The following is a 17,387-nucleotide window of genomic DNA, read 5'->3' as shown; positions in this document are numbered from 1 at the left end:
AAATAAGACGTTCACTTTTGATTTTGTATCATATTCATTATTTGATTTGTCGGGATAATTATATTATTAGAAGATTATTAAAATATTAAATTGTTCGTTTGTTCTCGTATTATGTTTTTAATTCAGGTAGTCATTAGATTAGCGTAGTTTATAGTTAAAACGAACCAAGATGGCAGACGAGAGTATGCACATGGTAGAGGTGGTTTCAAATGACTTTAAAATTAAAGAAACGAATAAAATGGATTGTACAATTCTTGATTACTTTACAAAACTCAGAAATGAAACTGAATCTGATAGGATAGTTGGTGGAATTGAACTATTAAAGTATTTACTTGAACAAAGTTCGGTAAGTATTTATTTAAACGTAACCTATAATTTACCAGTTCTTGTGTAGCGTGAGTATCTTTATAGGTTTTTTTTTATAAACGAACTAATTAACATATAATAATGTTTTAGGAACAGAATGGCAATAAAGAGTTTAAATATGCGATAAAAAGACTTATCCGAGGATTAGGTGCATCAAAAACATCTTCTCGGATAGGATTCTATACTACTTTGACAGTATTTTTAAAAATGCATTCTGAAATATCGGTAGAAGAGCTTTTGTCTATAATTGATAGCGAACTGCATCCAGTAAATAGTAACAATAAGGGTGTAAGTAAACCAGTTACTTTGACATAATGGTATATTATGGGCACATATACATTATGTTACATTTATAAGACATGTACCTTGTCTCATTGCACATGTAATTTATTAAATAATGCTATTTTAGGAAAATGCTGATATTTACATGGGACGTATATTAGTATATGGAGCATTAATACGATCTAAAGTGCTTTGTAAAAGTACTACTGAAATACAAATGCAAATCATACAGGATCTTATAAATAGAGGAAGACAGCGTAGTTATTTATCATTTCCTGCTACATCGTTTTTTGTTGAATTTATAAATGAAATTGACATTGATAATGTTGAAAGATTGGTTTGGCCAATTGTTGAAAAAGAATTTGGTAAACCATGGAAGGAGCAAACCATAGATACATTTTATATTTTATTAATAATAAAGGCCAAATGTCCCTTACTTGTAAATTATAAATTTTCAAAACAACATTTTGGTACAGAAGATATTATCACCAAAGAATCTATGGGTGATATAACGAAAGTGTTACTGGTAAGTGTATTCCAGTGTCAGAAGTTCATCTCTACAGAACGTTATATGATTTAAGAAAATTCTTCATTCCAAATTTAACTTTTATATTATTGTTGTTCAGGATTTGCCTAAAGTTGTATTGTGTCATCATCCAGTATTTAAACTATTCTGTGAAAATCTAACAGCTGAGCTTATTATTGATTTTTGGACATATATAGATCAGAAATTTACAAAGCCATCGAGAATTGACGAATACTTGGCTGTAAAACTTCTCAAATTGTTGTTATCAAGTACTATGGATAAGTCAGTACTTCCGTTGTTATTATCTCCGAACTATATGCAATATATATTGAAAAAATTTTCTAATAGTAAAAGACACGAGAAAGATGAAATACTTCTTGCTTTCAAGGAAATCCTACAATTGCTAGTATCAATTACAAGTAGTAGTGATACTAAGCCAAAAACACAGTATGCTGTATTAAAGAAATTATTATTATATCCAGGCGATTTAATGATAGAAAAAAAGACAGGTGTAAAAGTCATTCAAATCATTACAGGAAGTATGAATTTAGAAGGTATTAAAAAAGTGTCAAAACTATATAGAGATATTATTGAAAATACAATTCCTAAGGAAAAATCAGATGTGAAATCAGAATCATTTTGGACTAATGCAGAGAGAATTTATGCTGCACACTTATTAACAAGGTATTTAATGTTTTGAAAAAATTCAGTTGACATTAAATCTTTCCTGTGGTGTAATTAAATATACATACTTAATTTGTTATTGTATCTTTCTAGATTCATGGGACATTCTGCCACTCTTATGGATCAAAAATGGAGATTATCTCAATTGAAATTCTTATTTACTCATGGATTATGTGAAATGGCAAATGTCGGAGTAGATTTAGCTCGTAAGTTTTATATTTTTTACTTAAATTTTACTTATTTTTTTTAATTGTATATTAATTTTTTGCAGCACAACTTAAAGATGCATTTTATCATGCATTGGATCACAAGTTACCAAAGTTGAATGATCTGCGAAATATATTGAGCGAATTAGTTCATTACATAGATATCAATTTAAAAAATGAAACTTTGAAATTAAGAAATCCATTATCAGATGAAGCAAAAACTGCTTGGGAAAAAGTGATACACTTAATTGAAAAGTTAGAGAATAATTCGAAAAAGGCAGAGGCTGTACCAGTATTTCATACAATGAATTTACATATGGGTTTACAATTATTTTCAGACCCACAAATGGCAATAATGGCTATCTTTGAACTTCAAAGCTGTTATGAAAGATTATTAAAAAAGTCTAAAAAATCTAAAGTAAAAATTGACGGAGACGATGAAGATGAGCCTGAATGGGTTGAAGTAGTAGTTGATTTATTGTTGTCTTTTTATTCTAAAAATGACCATTTATTGCGATCACTAGTTGGATGTGTATTTCCACATATTTGTCCATACGTAACACCGTCAGCTATACATCAGATTTTGGCGGTATGTAAATATTATTTTATTTTTAATATTGAAGAATATTCTATTGGAAAATTTGTATTTTAGGTCCTGGATGTAAGAAATGAAAAAGGACCGCTTGTAACGAAAAATGACCCTGACGAAGATGAATCACCAGACACGGGATCAAATTTTGATAGCGAAGATGACGAATCTATTAATGATGATATGGAAAGTTCGTCGGATGATAATGAGTCCGATTCGAATGAGGAATCAATGAACGAGGATGAAGATGGAACAGTACTTGATCGATTACGGATGGCAGTACATCAAGCATTAGGCGATGCTATCGTCCAAACTGAAGATGACATAGACGTGGACAAGATTAATGAAGAGGATGGAAAAAGACTAGACGAATCATTAGCAGCGGCATTTAGAATTCTTCGCGAGAATCGCCAATCGCGATCTAAAAAACAAGAAAAATCGGCGCAAGCTCTAACACACTTTAGAATTCGAGTTATCGATTTATTGGAAACGTACTTAGAATGTAGCCCATCAATGGCAGTTATACTCGATATGATACTTCCTCTTTTTGCATTATTGGAGTATTGCATAAAAGACCAGCATCAAAAACCTCTTCAAGATCGAATTCGATCATGCTTAAAAAAACTAACAGCAGTAAAGAAATTCAAGGATACAGATGATATCGATGAAGATTTATTAATAATGATATTAAAGGTAGTTGTAATTAATCGCAACGTAATCTTATGTTTGATATATAATTGATAATTTTATACTTTCAAGGCTCTAATAGAAAAGGGGGAACGAACCACATCAGTTTATCAAGAGATGAGTGATAAATTGGCAGAATGTTGCATATTTCTTGTAAGATGTGCACAACATGCAGATTTACCAACTGATTCTATTGTTAAAATTTACGTTGAAAGTCTAACTGCCTTCTTCAAAAGAAGAGACTGTGTATTATCGCCTATGTTATTCAAAAGTATATTGCAATTACATTGGGAGGGTAACTGGCAATTGGCTCCCTTACTGGTACATTTTAAATGTTTTATTCTAAAACATAGTTGTATTAAAAATATATCTCTAAATAATGTGCACGTATTTTTGTAGGTGGATTTTGCTTTTGACAATACTGTCAGATCTTTTCGTCGAGGACATGCACTTGACTTTTTGACAGTATTTTATAACAATGGCCGTTTGGTCCGTTTAGATACAAAACACTCTGACATAAGAATGAAGATGGAAAAGAAGTTATGTAAAAATACCATAAGTACACTTCAAGAATTATGTAATGTACATAAAGCTGAAAATGAACAACCTATTTTAAAAAATGGCAATGAAATAGGTAAAGAAGTCAGGCAAAGGTATGTTTACCTTCTCTTGTCGTTGTTACGAAATGTTTATACTCAGCATTTACCAAAAGCATGGAATTGGGAAGCTATTGGAAATGCGCTCGTAACATACAGAACTCATGCATCACTTAAAAAAGATACGAAAGTAGCATGTAATAGGTTAGCAGCCCAAATTGGAGTTTCATGTAATGTGTAAGTAACGAATATGAGAATTTCTAAAAATATTTAAACATTATTACGTTGCAATAATAAACTATTTATTCTTTATTTTCGCCTCAGATCTACGAAAAAAGATAAAAATAAACAGACTTCGAAGATTAATGGAGAAACAATGGACGTAACAAACTACATAGAACAGTCTGTCATTGTACAAGAAAATGGAAATGGTCTTAGCGATACAGATAGTCCCACATTAACGAAGGATGAATCGAAGAAAAAGAAGAAAAATAAGAATAAACAGAAAGATAAACAGTTACTAAAGAAGGAAGCACGAACTTTACGTGAAAAAGCGATGTCCGAAGGTTTCGAATTATTTAATTTTAGTTCTTTTAGTTTACCCGGTGAACGTAATAAAAGTATACCACTTCAGAATGGAAACTCACAAAGCGATCGCTCTAGTCCTAATTCTCCAAAAAAAAGGGTGCTCAAACATACATCGGATGGTAATAAGTCGAAAAGAAGAAAAAGCATGGAAACTGCTTAATATATGTAATAAACTTATTAGAATTAATTTGGTCGTAAATTGTTATTTTTGTACATGCATTTATAAAATTACCACAAAGTTTGTACAGCTTTGAAATATATAAGTCATCAACACGAGTCCTTAGTTTTATATTAATAAATGAATTTTGTACAAATTTCGATGTATAGTACGATGTAATTGATAACAATTAACCTACACCTTGCTACGCCTGATGGCGACACTGACGCTTTACCAACAGCGTAGTGGTTCTCAGGTTCTTACTCATTCTTGTGTGTCTTGTGGTAGATGACGCTACGTGTATGCGACGTATGTTATGTTTGCTATTAAGGTTAACCACGAGGTAAGAGTCTATATTTCTGTACCATATACATATGTGTATAACTTTAAAAGTTATTCAATTATTTATATAATTATTTAAGTTTTTAAAAAGATGAGCAAAGGACTGAAAGGTGAGGCCATCACTGGTGGTAATTCAAAATGGTATGAAGAATATCCTAAAGGAAAAGAACCATGTAAACATTCTATGTCTGAAACTGAAATATCAAACTTGAAAGCTGAAGCTAAAAGATATTACGATGGAGAAACTGCCGTGTTTCAATTGAAAGAATCAAAATCTCGCGATTCAGAGACAGCATGGTTAAAAACAGCATTAACACAGGGCACAACCTCTGACAAAGTTGCAGCTGCTATTGTATTAGTACAAGACAATCCAAAATACAATTTATCTAGAATTACAATGCTCATTAATCAAGTACGAATAGCAAAGCACAATCAATGCAATATGGTAATAAAATCTTTAAAGGATCTCTTTTTATCTGACCTACTTCACCCTCAATACAAGCTACTTAAATTTGAAGAGCAAAATTTAAATGATATTAAAAAAACAGACTCTGGTGATACAGTAGTTACAACAGATGCATCAAGAAAAAAATTAATGGCACATTGGTATTTTGAAGACCAATTATGTGAACAATATGAACGTTTTGTTATGTCTTTAGCCACTATTGCATCAGATACAGTGGATGCAAATCGTGAAGCAGCAATGTCTGTGATAACAGACCTGTTGATAGGAAATGCTGAACAAGAACATAAACTATTGGAATTGATTATTAATAAAATAGGAGATCCAAGTGGTAAAATAGGATCTAAAGTTATATTTTGTGTAAATAAGTTATTATATGAACATCCAAACATGAAAAATGTTGTATTAAGAGAAGTTGAAAAATTATTGTTTAGAAAAAATGTTGCACAACGTGCTCAATATTATGCAATCTGTTTATTAACTCAATTTCTTTTGAGTAAGGATGACGAAAAAATTGCTTCCAATCTTATTGAAGTTTATTTTGCATTTTTTAAAGCTTGTTTAAAGAAAGGAGAACCAGATAGTAGAATGATGGGAGCAATTTTAACTGGTGTAAATAGAGCATACCCATTTGCAAAAATAGAATCAAATATACTACACACTCATATAGATTCTGTGTACAAAGTTGTACATATTGGATCATTTAATGTTTCATTAAATGCACTTAATTTATTATATCAAGTAAGTATATACATTGTGATAAGTTTGTTGTATTTTTGATGTTTCATTTTTATATTATTTATGTAGATTACAGGAAAAGATGAAGTCCAGTCAAATAGATTTTATTGTACATTTTATCGAAAATTACTAGACCCACAAATTGGTGTAGCAAATAAACGGGCACTTTTTCTTAATTTATTGTTCAGAGTTCTTCAAAAAGATAATAAAATACAACGTTTATACGCGTTTATTAAAAGAAGCTTACAAATTGCATTATATTTCCCTGCAAATATGGCATGTGCAATTTTATATGTAATATCAAAAATTTTACATACGCGTAAGGAATTAAAGGATTTGTTGCTAAAACCTCAGATTTGCATTAATATTGAAAACGAAGATTCCGGAGCCGAAGCTAGTTCTACAAGATCAGAAACTATTAATGTATGTGAGAAACCTAGTGGGAATTCGGAAGACTCTATTTTATTAACAAATGTTACAACTGGAGTTGATGTAAATGAAATTAAATCTGAAATAAAAGTGGAAGGTGATGTACAAATTGAGTCATGTAAACAAAAAAAATACGATCCCTTCTATCGTAATCCTCTTTATGCTGGAGTAACTAAAGGTTTAAGTAACGAATTGATAGCATTGTTTAAACATTATCATCCAAGTGTTGCATTATTTGCAAATACTATTCTTGAAGGTAATTTACCTAATTATATTATTTTTTTTCTTTTCAAGTATATAAAATATATTATTTCCATGTATAGGAAAACCAATTAATTACACTGGAGATCCATTAGAAGATTTGACCTTAATGCGTTTTCTGGATCGTTACGTTTTCAAAAATCCTAAAAAATTGGAAGATAAAAAAGTAAAAAAGAAAAACGATCCCTTGGCTCAACGTGCAGGATATACACCTAAAGGTGTCAGGTGTATTCCAGTCGATAGTGTTTTATATCTTAACGAAAAGGAAGAACGTATTCCCGTCGACGAATTGTTTTTATATCGTTATCTAAAAAAAAAGAAAGAGTTGAAATACAAACCCAAGGTAGAAGATGATGATGTTGAAAGTGTTAATAGCGAAGAATTTGATGACATGTTGGATAGATTAACGGACGGCAAAGAGTTTGAAGATCTGGATATTGCAGCTGATATTCAAACTAAGAAAATCAAGAAGAAAGGTATGCTGACTTCATTTTTCATTTGTTTTAACATAGAAATAATTTCTAGTACACATGTGATATTTATTACAGATGCTGAGGAAGAAGACGAAAATTTAGAAGTTGGCAGTATCGGTAGCGTGGCAAGTGATGACTCTGATGGTATGAATGATTCAGATGAAAATTATACGGATGAAGAATTACAAGATTTGAGTGACATTGATATAGACGAAGATGACGATTTAAGTGATATAGACTTTAATGAAAACACAAACGACAATGAAGATATTTTTGGTGATGATAATAAATTCAATAAAAAGAACAAAGAAACAAAGAAAACAATTCAGTTTATGAATAAACTGAGTAAAAAGTCAAAGGAAATCGATAGTAATACATTTGTATCAGCAGAAAAATTTGCAGAAATGCTTGAAGAACATAGTAAACAAAAAAATAAACATGGCGGTACAGATATGTATAGTACTGCAGACGGTGCAAGTTTTAAGCAAATAGATTGGGAATCGAAGCGTCATCAAAAACTTAGAGGATCATTGAATAAAAACAAACGAAAAGGCCCTAGAATTGTTAAGAAAAACTCAAAAAAAATTAAACGTTAATTGTAAAATAAAAGCTTTTTTCGAACATAAGAAATCAAGGTGTTTTATAAATTATAAAAATGAAATTCGTCACTTTAATTGGAATTTTATACAAAAAATAAACCGTACATTATTACTTATATATATACATACTAGAATATCTTTTTATTTTCATATAATAACCCACAAATAAAAATGAATTGATTAGGTATACACCTATCATCGTAACAGCAAGTCATTTGAAAAGAAAGAATCTTAATTACAACTAATCTTAACACTTTTTGTTATTTAAATATTCATGTATTTAAAAAATGTAGTAACAGATTTTATTTTAATTATTCAGTGTTCTGCGACGGTACCAGTATTACCTTATGTGAAAGTCAGTTTTATTTATTATTAAAGTTTTTAAACTATTTAAAATTATTGATAAATCATTTTCGCTTATGTTTCTGTACGTATTGTACATTGTCGTGTGCTATTTAACCCTTTCGCTATGACAGGTGGCTATAGTCGCTCGCCATAAAATTTTGTAAATTTACCCTGAACTTGCAGTTTCGATTTTCTATCCATACTTTGCTTTTAGTTTGGATTTACGCTGATAACGCTGTTGAATACGGCTTTTTTGAATTAGCGTTCCGTTTAGCAGAAACGCTTTAACGGAGCGGACCGTCATAGTGAAAGGATTAAATGAAATAGTTGTTTGCAATTTCTTTGGCAACTGAAACAATTTATACATATGTATTTGGATTTAATTACTAAATATTAGAAAGACAATTGTAACATGGAGAATATTAAAATAAAAGAAAAAGTCATAGAAATACATCCATTTTATATTATGAACAGACATTGCAAGCTGTATGTGTATCTAGTTCTAAAAGAAATGTACCAGTTGCAAAAGAAGTTGTAAGTGCACATTTTTATGTAAGTGTGTAATAAGGGTAATTATATCTTATTAATAATGAGACAGGTATGAAATGAAACTTGCCTATTTGTTCAAGTATAGGTTGCCACTGTTTGTAAAAAAAAGTTATATCCTCATTATGATTACTGTGCAACAATAAAGAATTGAAATCTCATTATGTACACGCTATTTCTCTTTATATGCGGCAAATTCTAAAGCGTGCAGTGTACGTGTATCGAAAGGGTGGTAGACGCTACTCTGGATCAGCTTTTACTGAGCTTTCTTCATCATGAGTAGGACTATGCCATGTTAGACGTTCTTCGTAGAACTTTATCACAATTTGTGGACATTTTTCATTGGCAATTCGAGCAGGGACTAAATCTGCATCATCTGTGCCCTTCCATTTCATTAAAAACATAAGTTCACCACTTGAATCTGTTGCTCCAATAATTCGTTCGGGTTCTAAATTTCTGTCAAAGCCTGAATAAAAATCAAAATACATCAGTTAAAAATTTTGTTCATGTTTGGTTACAAGTTAATACATTTATTATATATATTGTTTAAAAGTAAAAAGTCACAATGGACAGTTACCTTCAGCTTTCTTTTCTTCGTTTGGTTTCTTCTTAGCTGGAATGGGTGTAGGAGTGCTCGAGCTCTTTCGTTTCTTTTGTTCTTTATCCTCGTGCCGCTTGGCAGTTATAGCAGCTTCCTTCTTTTTTCGCTGTTCTTCAAACTGTGCAATTAAATCTGGACAATCTAGATTTTCTTCTGGTTCCCATGTGTTATCATCATTAGTATATCCTTTCCATTTTAGAAAGTATTCAACCTAAGAGTAATATAGTAATAAATATATTGAATAAAAAAAATTCTATGATTAAATTATGACATTCAATTCTAATACCTTTCCTTTAACCACTCTTCTGTCCAAAACTTTTTCAACACTGAATTCTTCTTGTGCCTCTGCAACTGTAGGACTCAATTCCTTCCCTTTACTCATTTTGTTTCGAATAATACTGCACATACAGTTTATGGTATCATGAAGGAGGTAAATATGCATTGTATAATGTACAGGCTGATTTAAGTTTTATATTATTAAGCAAAGTAAATAGTAGATACTAATTTAAATAACAAAAAAAATTGACAAAATATAGAACTATCAATTGCTGATAATATAACAGGTTACACTTAAATAATACATTTGTGAAAGAAAAGAATTACCAACAAAAATTATTACGAGACATAATAACGGGAAATTTAATAAGTCTACGCAAAACAGCTACAAAGATACAACGAAAAATGAAACGAACACAATGCAAAATGGCGTTACGCCAGCCGGGAAGCAAGCAAAAGATTTTATTTGTTGAATGAACGATCGAATTCAATAGGAAACGACATCGAATCTGATACTTTTCATAAGGATTACTTTTGCCGTTGTTTAACTATAAATAATAAATGTTTATAATACTTACTTAAAGGATAGCAACAAAATGCTCTACGACTTCGCAGGCAGGAATTGTGGCGGCAGGCAATCTAATGCTTTAGCGTCTTGTTACCATGTTGCCGCGTAAAATAGCAAGTTAGCCAACATCTACTCATAAGTCATGACTTTGAGGAAATTTACAATAAAATTTGTTTATTTTTGTGATATATCGAATTACTAACATTTACAAATAAAAGAACAAATAAATATCAATTTAAAGAACTTTACGATAATTGTTAAAATCATACAAGAGTCTAATAAACATTTGTTATAACACTGTTTTCTTTTCAATGTTGTGATCAATCACTTCAAACTCAAAGTTTCGTATCTTAGCATTCTTGAGAAAACACTTTTTTTAACACTTTTTATTTATTAAATAGATTTAAGACATGTTGTTATATCAATTTTAACGCTCAAATAATAATTCGAATTATTTTTCTAAGATTGTAAAGAAGTCTTTTTTAAAAAAATAAATGTTTTTCAGAACTACCTTTTTAAGAAAGAGTGTATCTGCATATTCTACCAGATGGCGCTATTATTTAAAATTTTATCGTTGATTTTCAGTTCTACAGTGACCGTACTTCAAACGGCGCTGAAAATTTGGAGTTGGCAAGGACTTTCAAGGTATTGTTAAAATAGAAATTGCAAAGTAGTAGTATGTACTTAAAAATTGATCGATTCGTTTATGTTATTAAATGATATAATATTCAAATTTAATTGTCTTTTACGTGAAATTTATAGAATAACATTCGTGATGGCTGCTCGATCCGTCGTTAGATATTTACGTCCGAAAAATGTTGTACCTCAAATTCACCGATGTGCTTCATTATCTGCATTCGAAATACAACACAAAACTCCAACTATTAAGAAAGTAATGCCCATACCAAAAGCACATTACGGTGGACGACACACAGTTACTCTTTTACCTGGTGCTGGTATTGGTCCAGAATTGATGACCTATGTGAAAGAGGTATAAACATAGTATTAATATTTCCGACTCAGATAATGACCTTCCCTTATCGTGTTATTTGTTACATTTGGTTTGACATATGACATTGAATGTTTTATCAAATCCAAATAATGTTTTTTATTGAATAAGTAGAATGAAGTTATCATATTGTCTTACATAAGTTTTTCATGTGCTTATTACAGGTTTTCAGTTATGCAGGTGTACCAGTAGATTTTGAAGATGTAGATATTGATCCTAATGCAGATGATAATGTTGATTTAGACTTTGCTATTACATCAATTCGTAGAAATGGTGTTGCATTAAAGGGAAATATTGAAACACGTAGTACAGAAGCTGGTGTAATTTCTCGAAATGTTGCACTTCGAAATGAGCTGGATCTTTATGTAAACGTTTTACACTGTGTGTCATATCCAGGAGTGAATTCTCGCCATAAGAACATTGATATTGTCATTGTCAGACAAAATACAGAGGGTGAATATGCCATGCTCGAGCATGAAAGCGTATCAGGTGTTGTAGAAAGTATGAAAATCATTACGAAAAGCAATTCTGAACGTCTTGCAAGATATGCATTTGAATATGCTAAACGAAATGGAAGAAAAAAAGTCACCACGGTTCACAAAGCAAATATAATGAAACTCTCAGATGGGTTATTTTTAGAAACATCGAAAAATGTTGCGAAAGAATATCCTGATATTACCCACAATAATATGATTATTGATAATACTTGTATGCAACTGGTTTCCAATCCGCATCAATTTGACATTATATTAACAACCAATCTTTATGGATCAATTGTATCAAATGTGGTCTGTGGTTTATTAGGTGGTGCTGGCTTATTAGCTGGAAAAAATTTTGGAGATCACTACACAATATTTGAGCCTGGTACTCGCAACACTGGTACAGCTATTGCTGGAAAGAATATTGCTAATCCTATTGCAATGTTGAATGCAGCTGTTGATATGTTACGTCATCTTGGACATAAGCATCATGCTACGTTAATTCAGAACGCAATTAATAAAACTATTAACCAAGGTGTTCACACTCGCGATCTTGGTGGACAAGCTACAAGCAGAGAAGTTGTTGACACAATTATGAAACATATTAAAACAGCAACTAATTAAGACTGGCTAAACATATTTTGTTAGGTAATATCTGTAGAGATATACGTATATAATACTAAATTTTGCTTTTTAGCAAGAATATTCGGTTGTTTGTTGGTAAAAAGTATTACTTTATCACTGTGATTAACCGCAGTCATTATACACTTTAATTTAAAAAAATTCTTAAAAGTATGTAAATTGCACAAAACTATGCAAACTAATTTTTAAGTAAACGACAAATTCAACTCGTGTAATATATTAATATTTTATCTGATATGACAATATCGCAAAATGAAATATTAAGATTTAAACTTTGTAAAATATACATTGTAAGTATTAGTATTGATATATACAGTTGTTCAAATATTGTAATTATCCTCATAGGATACATTTGAGATGTAAACCACTCTTTTTTTAAATTTACATCTTATTAAACGGTATTATCTTGTAATTGAATATATGTTTATACACATTTATTAGATGTCAATTAGTAGGAATCCATTAAACTAATAATTCAATTTACGTTAAATAAAATCAACGCACTTTATCTATATTGTGTTGATTATTTCTTTAATCGTATTAAATATCGAACAATCTAAATTGTTTACATGAACGAGTATGTAGATAACAATCAGTAATTAATAACATTGTATTATGACACTTAAAAAAGAAGATTAAAGACTTATTCAACAAACAATTAATATATATTTTGATTCAATTTTGTAAAAGTTGTAATGCTAGTTCCTCGTCCGCTTGTAAGTGAGTGTTGTTTATTTCGAGCAATGTTTTTTGTTTTTTCTTTATTTTGTTATATTCCTCCTGTGTCAACAGTTTTTTCTTGGGGGGTCTGTAAACAATAAAGCTATGATTACCAAAGATCAAAAAAATATTAGAAATAAAACAGGTATATTTTTCTAGATATGATGTGTTTAGTACTAATTTTTTCAGCACATACCTATGTACTTTGTTTTCCTCTTCATCTTCCCCTGATTCGTCAATGTCTGAAACGTCTTCGTCATTTTCTTGTTGCTTACCGTAGATTTTATCTGGATCTGGTAACCATGATAAATCTGGTTCACTATGCGCGCTGTCGCTCTCATTACTATCAACATTATCATTTATGTCTTCTTGATCGCTAATTTCATCTTTGTCTACTTTCTTCTTACTAGCCTTCAATTTTCGTTTTTCTTCTTTATGTTTCTCTTTTATTTTCTGTCTAAAGCGTTGTTTGTCAAACTTATCTTCTTCCCGTAATATCTGTTTGGCTAGTTCTATATTGATACCAGAATCTACTTCATTTTCGTACTGTCTAGCGAACTCAGAGATCTTCACTTTAGTGGGATCTAATAGTTCCTAAAGTATGAAATATTATATGATTAATACAGCCGTATATCATATTTAAATTAAAAATGAAAATATATGTCAAACCTTTCCCTCATCATCGAAAGTAATTTTCTTATTTGGTATTATTTTTTTCTTAAGCATTTTCTTAGCCACTGCAGCTTTCGTAACAGCCTTCTTTTTACTTGAACCTAAATTTTCGTCGTTAGTGGTGGCGACTGGTAATATTTCATCGATGTCTATGTTCTTTCTTTTCACGGTCAATATTTCATCGTCATCGCTATCGTCTTCGTAAGAAATAAATATAATAAAACAATTTTACAGAGTAACAAAATAATTTTATACGAGCCAACATTAATTGTCTTACCGAATACAAAATCATTTGCTTTTGTTTTTTGATGTGTAATTATTTCTTCATTTTCTATAGACTCATTGTCCTCAGAGAGATTAGAAGTTTGATCTTGCCTTATATCATTGTACAGTTCATTATTTCTAATAATTTGTTCTTTGTCTTCAGTTTTTTTAGTAGATGATTGTCGTTTTTGTTCCATTCTCTGAAGAAATCGAATTCTTGGCGGTATAGCTAATCCTAAAGATCTAGTAATGCAACAATTGCAAAATAAGTAATATTTTCATACATGGTTTTAATTGATTAGACATAATTAGTTACCTCGCGTACGAATCAGTATCTAATGCATGAACATTGAAAACTTCTTTATCTTTCATTAGAAAAACTGATTTCACATATGTTACAAATGCTCGTTGAGCGCTTTCTTTCAGCGATACATCTCGTGCCAATAGAGCTTCCATTTTACGTTGTTGGGATTGTAATTTATTGGGATTAATTCTAGATGAGTACATTATTTTTTATTGATTGGTAAACAATTTATGTTGGATTTAATCACAGCGTGACGGTGATTACCGGCACGGTCTGATGGTCGTTATCACGAAATTAATTTACCTTATCATAGATATTGGTACTTTGCGTTCTTTGAGTTTTTCAACCATTTTAACCTCGGAAGGCAATAAAACTAGGAGAGATTCACCACCTCTTTGAAATCTAGCAGTTCTACCAGCACGATGTATATACGCATTTACATCTTCAGGACAATCCATTTGTACGACCCAATTTACAGCAGGAAAATCTAGATGCATTTTAATTATAAGAAATGATCACTGTATCAATTTTCTTAATATTTACTTTAAAAAAGTTTTCTTCTTTACCTAACCCACGAGCAGCGATATCAGTTGCAAATAAAACTGCAAATTCTTTTCTACAAAAAGTTTCATAAATTTCCATTCTTCTGAGTTGATGCAATGTACCATAGAGAGCTAACAAGCTTAAGCCAGGTCTCAATCGACAAAATATTTCATATACATATTTTACCTGATAATAATTCATCCTACTATCATTTCTATTTATCATTGCAATAAAATGTATTAATAAGCCTATCATACCTGCTTACAACTAGAGAAAAATACAATAATCTTTTGTTTCAAATGATTTCGTATAAATGACCATATCATTGACATCTTATCTTCCAAAGGACAAATAACATAACTTTGCTGAAGACCTTCAGGTGTAGTATGTGCAGCATGTTCGTGAACAGACACATACATAGGGTCTTTCAAACTCAACCTGGCTAAATCTCTTACAGATCTAATAAAATTTTAGAGTACATAATATAATATGATTTTAGGAAACTAAAATTTTAATTCTTCTTAAAAGCACATACTTAGTTTGAGTGGCAGAAAATAAAAGAGTCTGTCTCTTTGGTGGTAAATTCTCTATAATAGAATTCATAGTATGTTCAAAACCCATATCCAAACATCGATCTGCTTCATCCAATACCAATACCTCCAATTTTAAAAGCCACGTAAATATAGATCTATTATTACTTTATTTTAAGCATTTTTATTTTTGTATACTTATTTACCTGCATATTCACACAATCAAACAATGGATTTTCATCCATATGTTGTAATAAACGACCTGGAGTACATATGACAATGTTACATTGATCCATTCTTTTTTTTTCAAACTTTAAATCTTTTCCACCGATAATAAGACCAGCAGAAATATCGTGATGGTGACCAATTTTACGCAATGTTTCATATATCTGATAAGCAAGCTCTCTAGTTGGTGTGATAATGAGTGCACCAAGTCCATCTAATCTTGTCCATTGCTTACAATACAAGATTTCCAGTACCTTCATAATTAAAAAAATTATATTTTAGTTAAAAATTGTTCTCAAATGCAATTATTAAATAACTTTAATCAAGTATTTTACTGGAATAAGAAATGCTAATGTTTTCCCACTGCCAGTTTTGGCAGCTCCTAAAATATCATTTCCACGCAATGCCAGTCCGATACTTTGCCTCTGAATATCCGTCATAACAAAATAATTATTTTCTGCCAAGCCTTTTAAAGTCTTGGATGATATCGGAAGATCCGTAAATTTTTCTGCTTTTATTTCGTCAATCTGCAAAAATATAATCTTCATGAAAACAAGTTATTCGAACAAATGATAAAGAAAGAATCAGCACTTACACTGAAATACCTTGATTGCAGTTTCTCGATTATTTTTGTTTCGGATTCGTGCTTTTTTTTCGTATTGTAAACTTTAACTACCTTCTTTCTCTTAGGCATTGTTTATTATTTTCACATTAAACACGTTGTACAGATAAAAAATATCCAAGAGGTTATGTTTACAAACTGATCAATTTTGATCAGCGCCATCGGTGGCAAAACGCCCAAGTTTCTAGTGAAATAATTCTTATTTCTAATCGCTAGATAACGCCACAATGTATGTACAAAAGCTACAATTTTTCGTACATTTAATTTCCGTTATATATATGCATAATTATACTTTATCTGAGCATAATGCATAGGAACTTGAATTCTTAACCTTTGGCTCATGAAAAAGAACTTATTCAATACTTTTTTGTATAATATAGAAGACATTGTTGTGTAGCGCTATCTAGTGGGCGAGACTTTGAACCATTTCGCTACAAACTTGGACGTTTTGCCACCGATAGCGCCACCAACTGTCATTGTGTTCGCCATCTAGCGTTGAAGGGAGAATCGTAGTGTTCAAATATGTTTTTCAACCAGCTTTTTAATTCAATTTGTTAATCTTGTTTTTAATATTATTGGTTTTTAAATAAATTGTTATCATTGTTTATATTCGGTGTTAATTCATATTTATAATTCTTTTATGTAGTAACCTTACATCGGTAAGTTAATGGCGCCATCTAGCAGTGGAAAAAGGAACTATCGAGGACAAACTTGAGCGTCTTCCCGATAGAGGCGCTGACCAAATTCCGAAATTAGTTCGGTATGTTCACCGCTAGATGGCGATAGTAATTTTCCGCGGGAAATTTAAATCTCTTTTTATTCAATTAAATTAAAGTTCGTTAGAAGCATTTGTAGAAACTATTGAGTAGTTTCAGAGTTTCTTTCGTCTAAATTAATACGTTAATCAATTTATTTTTCATCAGCGGCCTGTCCTGGCTTTGTCTGGGAGCAATTTCGAATTTTTTTTCTAACCGAGTTTTTTCTAGCCGTTTTGTCTCTCGACGTCAACACGAAAAAATCTTGTTTCGACGTAAAAGTTGCGTCACTAATAATAC

At 30.8% G+C, this 17,387-nt stretch overlaps 5 protein-coding genes across 10 annotated transcripts; 3 read left to right on the top strand and 2 right to left on the bottom strand.

The window, feature by feature from the left end:
- Window positions 1–147: 147 nt before the first annotated feature.
- LOC128895728 (myb-binding protein 1A-like) lies at window positions 148–4,800 on the top strand. The gene is made up of 10 exons (XM_054158581.1): window positions 148–346; window positions 457–654; window positions 776–1,174; window positions 1,275–1,858; window positions 1,952–2,064; window positions 2,130–2,653; window positions 2,717–3,346; window positions 3,413–3,661; window positions 3,740–4,173; window positions 4,261–4,800. The coding sequence occupies exons 1-10, from the start codon at window positions 170–172 to the stop codon at window positions 4,682–4,684; spliced, it is 3,732 nt and encodes a 1,243-aa protein (XP_054014556.1). The 5' UTR covers window positions 148–169; the 3' UTR covers window positions 4,685–4,800.
- A 133-nt stretch (window positions 4,801–4,933) lies between these two features.
- On the top strand, window positions 4,934–8,473 carry LOC128895730 (CCAAT/enhancer-binding protein zeta). 2 transcript variants are annotated; one of them, XM_054158583.1, is made up of 5 exons: window positions 4,934–5,024; window positions 5,104–6,227; window positions 6,294–6,909; window positions 6,977–7,390; window positions 7,463–8,473. In XM_054158583.1, exons 2-5 carry the CDS (start codon window positions 5,115–5,117, stop codon window positions 7,981–7,983), a joined length of 2,664 nt encoding a protein of 887 aa, XP_054014558.1. In that variant the 5' UTR covers window positions 4,934–5,024; window positions 5,104–5,114; the 3' UTR covers window positions 7,984–8,473. The 2 variants fall into 2 exon arrangements, with proteins under 2 accessions (XP_054014558.1, XP_054014559.1); XM_054158584.1 differs by lacking the exon at window positions 4,934–5,024 and having other exon boundaries at window positions 5,031–6,227.
- Window positions 8,474–8,818: 345 nt separating this feature from the next.
- Window positions 8,819–10,498, bottom strand: LOC128895741 (chromobox protein homolog 1-like). 2 transcript variants are annotated; one of them, XM_054158606.1, is made up of 4 exons: window positions 10,333–10,498; window positions 9,765–9,876; window positions 9,455–9,689; window positions 8,819–9,343 (listed from the first exon to the last, which is right to left on the bottom strand). In XM_054158606.1, the coding sequence occupies exons 2-4, from the start codon at window positions 9,858–9,860 to the stop codon at window positions 9,117–9,119; spliced, it is 558 nt and encodes a 185-aa protein (XP_054014581.1). In that variant the 5' UTR covers window positions 9,861–9,876; window positions 10,333–10,498; the 3' UTR covers window positions 8,819–9,116. The 2 variants fall into 2 exon arrangements, with proteins under 2 accessions (XP_054014581.1, XP_054014580.1); XM_054158605.1 differs by lacking the exon at window positions 10,333–10,498 and adding an exon at window positions 10,082–10,119.
- A 408-nt stretch (window positions 10,499–10,906) lies between these two features.
- On the top strand, window positions 10,907–12,964 carry LOC128895734 (isocitrate dehydrogenase [NAD] subunit gamma, mitochondrial). Of its 3 annotated transcripts, none has more exons than XM_054158592.1 (3): window positions 10,907–10,967; window positions 11,085–11,313; window positions 11,496–12,964. In XM_054158592.1, exons 2-3 carry the CDS (start codon window positions 11,098–11,100, stop codon window positions 12,432–12,434), a joined length of 1,155 nt encoding a protein of 384 aa, XP_054014567.1. In that variant the 5' UTR covers window positions 10,907–10,967; window positions 11,085–11,097; the 3' UTR covers window positions 12,435–12,964. The 3 variants fall into 3 exon arrangements, with proteins under 3 accessions (XP_054014567.1, XP_054014568.1, XP_054014566.1); XM_054158593.1 differs by having other exon boundaries at window positions 10,919–10,998; XM_054158591.1 differs by lacking the exon at window positions 10,907–10,967 and having other exon boundaries at window positions 11,005–11,313.
- Window positions 12,965–16,474, bottom strand: LOC128895731 (probable ATP-dependent RNA helicase DDX10). Of its 2 annotated transcripts, none has more exons than XM_054158587.1 (12): window positions 16,306–16,474; window positions 16,046–16,237; window positions 15,692–15,964; window positions 15,491–15,612; window positions 15,213–15,414; window positions 14,979–15,141; window positions 14,716–14,899; window positions 14,425–14,601; window positions 14,122–14,351; window positions 13,842–14,041; window positions 13,369–13,766; window positions 12,965–13,260 (listed from the first exon to the last, which is right to left on the bottom strand). In XM_054158587.1, the coding sequence occupies exons 1-12, from the start codon at window positions 16,402–16,404 to the stop codon at window positions 13,128–13,130; spliced, it is 2,373 nt and encodes a 790-aa protein (XP_054014562.1). In that variant the 5' UTR covers window positions 16,405–16,474; the 3' UTR covers window positions 12,965–13,127. The 2 variants fall into 2 exon arrangements, with proteins under 2 accessions (XP_054014562.1, XP_054014563.1); XM_054158588.1 differs by having other exon boundaries at window positions 16,316–16,439.
- Between the last annotated feature and the right edge of the window lie 913 nt (window positions 16,475–17,387).

The sequence above is a fragment of the Hylaeus anthracinus genome, unplaced genomic scaffold, assembly GCF_026225885.1.
Source record: "Hylaeus anthracinus isolate JK02 unplaced genomic scaffold, UHH_iyHylAnth1.0_haploid 5, whole genome shotgun sequence".
Classification (NCBI taxonomy): Eukaryota; Metazoa; Arthropoda; class Insecta; order Hymenoptera; family Colletidae; genus Hylaeus; species Hylaeus anthracinus.
This window is presented reverse-complemented; position numbering and strand designations above follow the sequence as displayed.

Bases quoted from the DNA above. Each gene is read 5' to 3' on its own strand.
- LOC128895728 (XM_054158581.1), top strand. From the start codon at position 170: ATGGCAGACGAGAGTATGCACATGGTAGAGGTGGTTTCAAATGACTTT. The intron at 655-775 runs GTAAGTAAACCA...ATGCTATTTTAG, and splicing joins TAAATAGTAACAATAAGGGT to GAAAATGCTGATATTTACAT. The intron at 1,859-1,951 runs GTATTTAATGTT...GTATCTTTCTAG, and splicing joins GCTGCACACTTATTAACAAG to ATTCATGGGACATTCTGCCA.
- LOC128895730 (XM_054158583.1), top strand. From the start codon at position 5,115: ATGAGCAAAGGACTGAAAGGTGAGGCCATCACTGGTGGTAATTCAAAA. The intron at 6,228-6,293 runs GTAAGTATATAC...TTATTTATGTAG, and splicing joins CACTTAATTTATTATATCAA to ATTACAGGAAAAGATGAAGT. The intron at 7,391-7,462 runs GTATGCTGACTT...TATTTATTACAG, and splicing joins TAAGAAAATCAAGAAGAAAG to ATGCTGAGGAAGAAGACGAA.
- LOC128895741 (XM_054158605.1), bottom strand. From the start codon at position 10,104: ATGTCTCGTAATAATTTTTGTTG. The intron at 9,690-9,764 runs GTATTAGAATTG...TATTACTCTTAG, and splicing joins GAAGAGTGGTTAAAGGAAAG to GTTGAATACTTTCTAAAATG. The intron at 9,344-9,454 runs GTAACTGTCCAT...ATTTTTATTCAG, and splicing joins CGAAGAAAAGAAAGCTGAAG to GCTTTGACAGAAATTTAGAA.
- LOC128895734 (XM_054158591.1), top strand. From the start codon at position 11,029: ATGTTATTAAATGATATAATATTCAAATTTAATTGTCTTTTACGTGAA. The intron at 11,314-11,495 runs GTATAAACATAG...TGCTTATTACAG, and splicing joins TGATGACCTATGTGAAAGAG to GTTTTCAGTTATGCAGGTGT.
- LOC128895731 (XM_054158587.1), bottom strand. From the start codon at position 16,404: ATGCCTAAGAGAAAGAAGGTAGTTAAAGTTTACAATACGAAAAAAAAG. The intron at 14,900-14,978 runs GTAAAGAAGAAA...AAATGCATCTAG, and splicing joins TATCGCTGCTCGTGGGTTAG to ATTTTCCTGCTGTAAATTGG. The intron at 13,261-13,368 runs GTATGTGCTGAA...TATTGTTTACAG, and splicing joins GAGGAAAACAAAGTACATAG to ACCCCCCAAGAAAAAACTGT.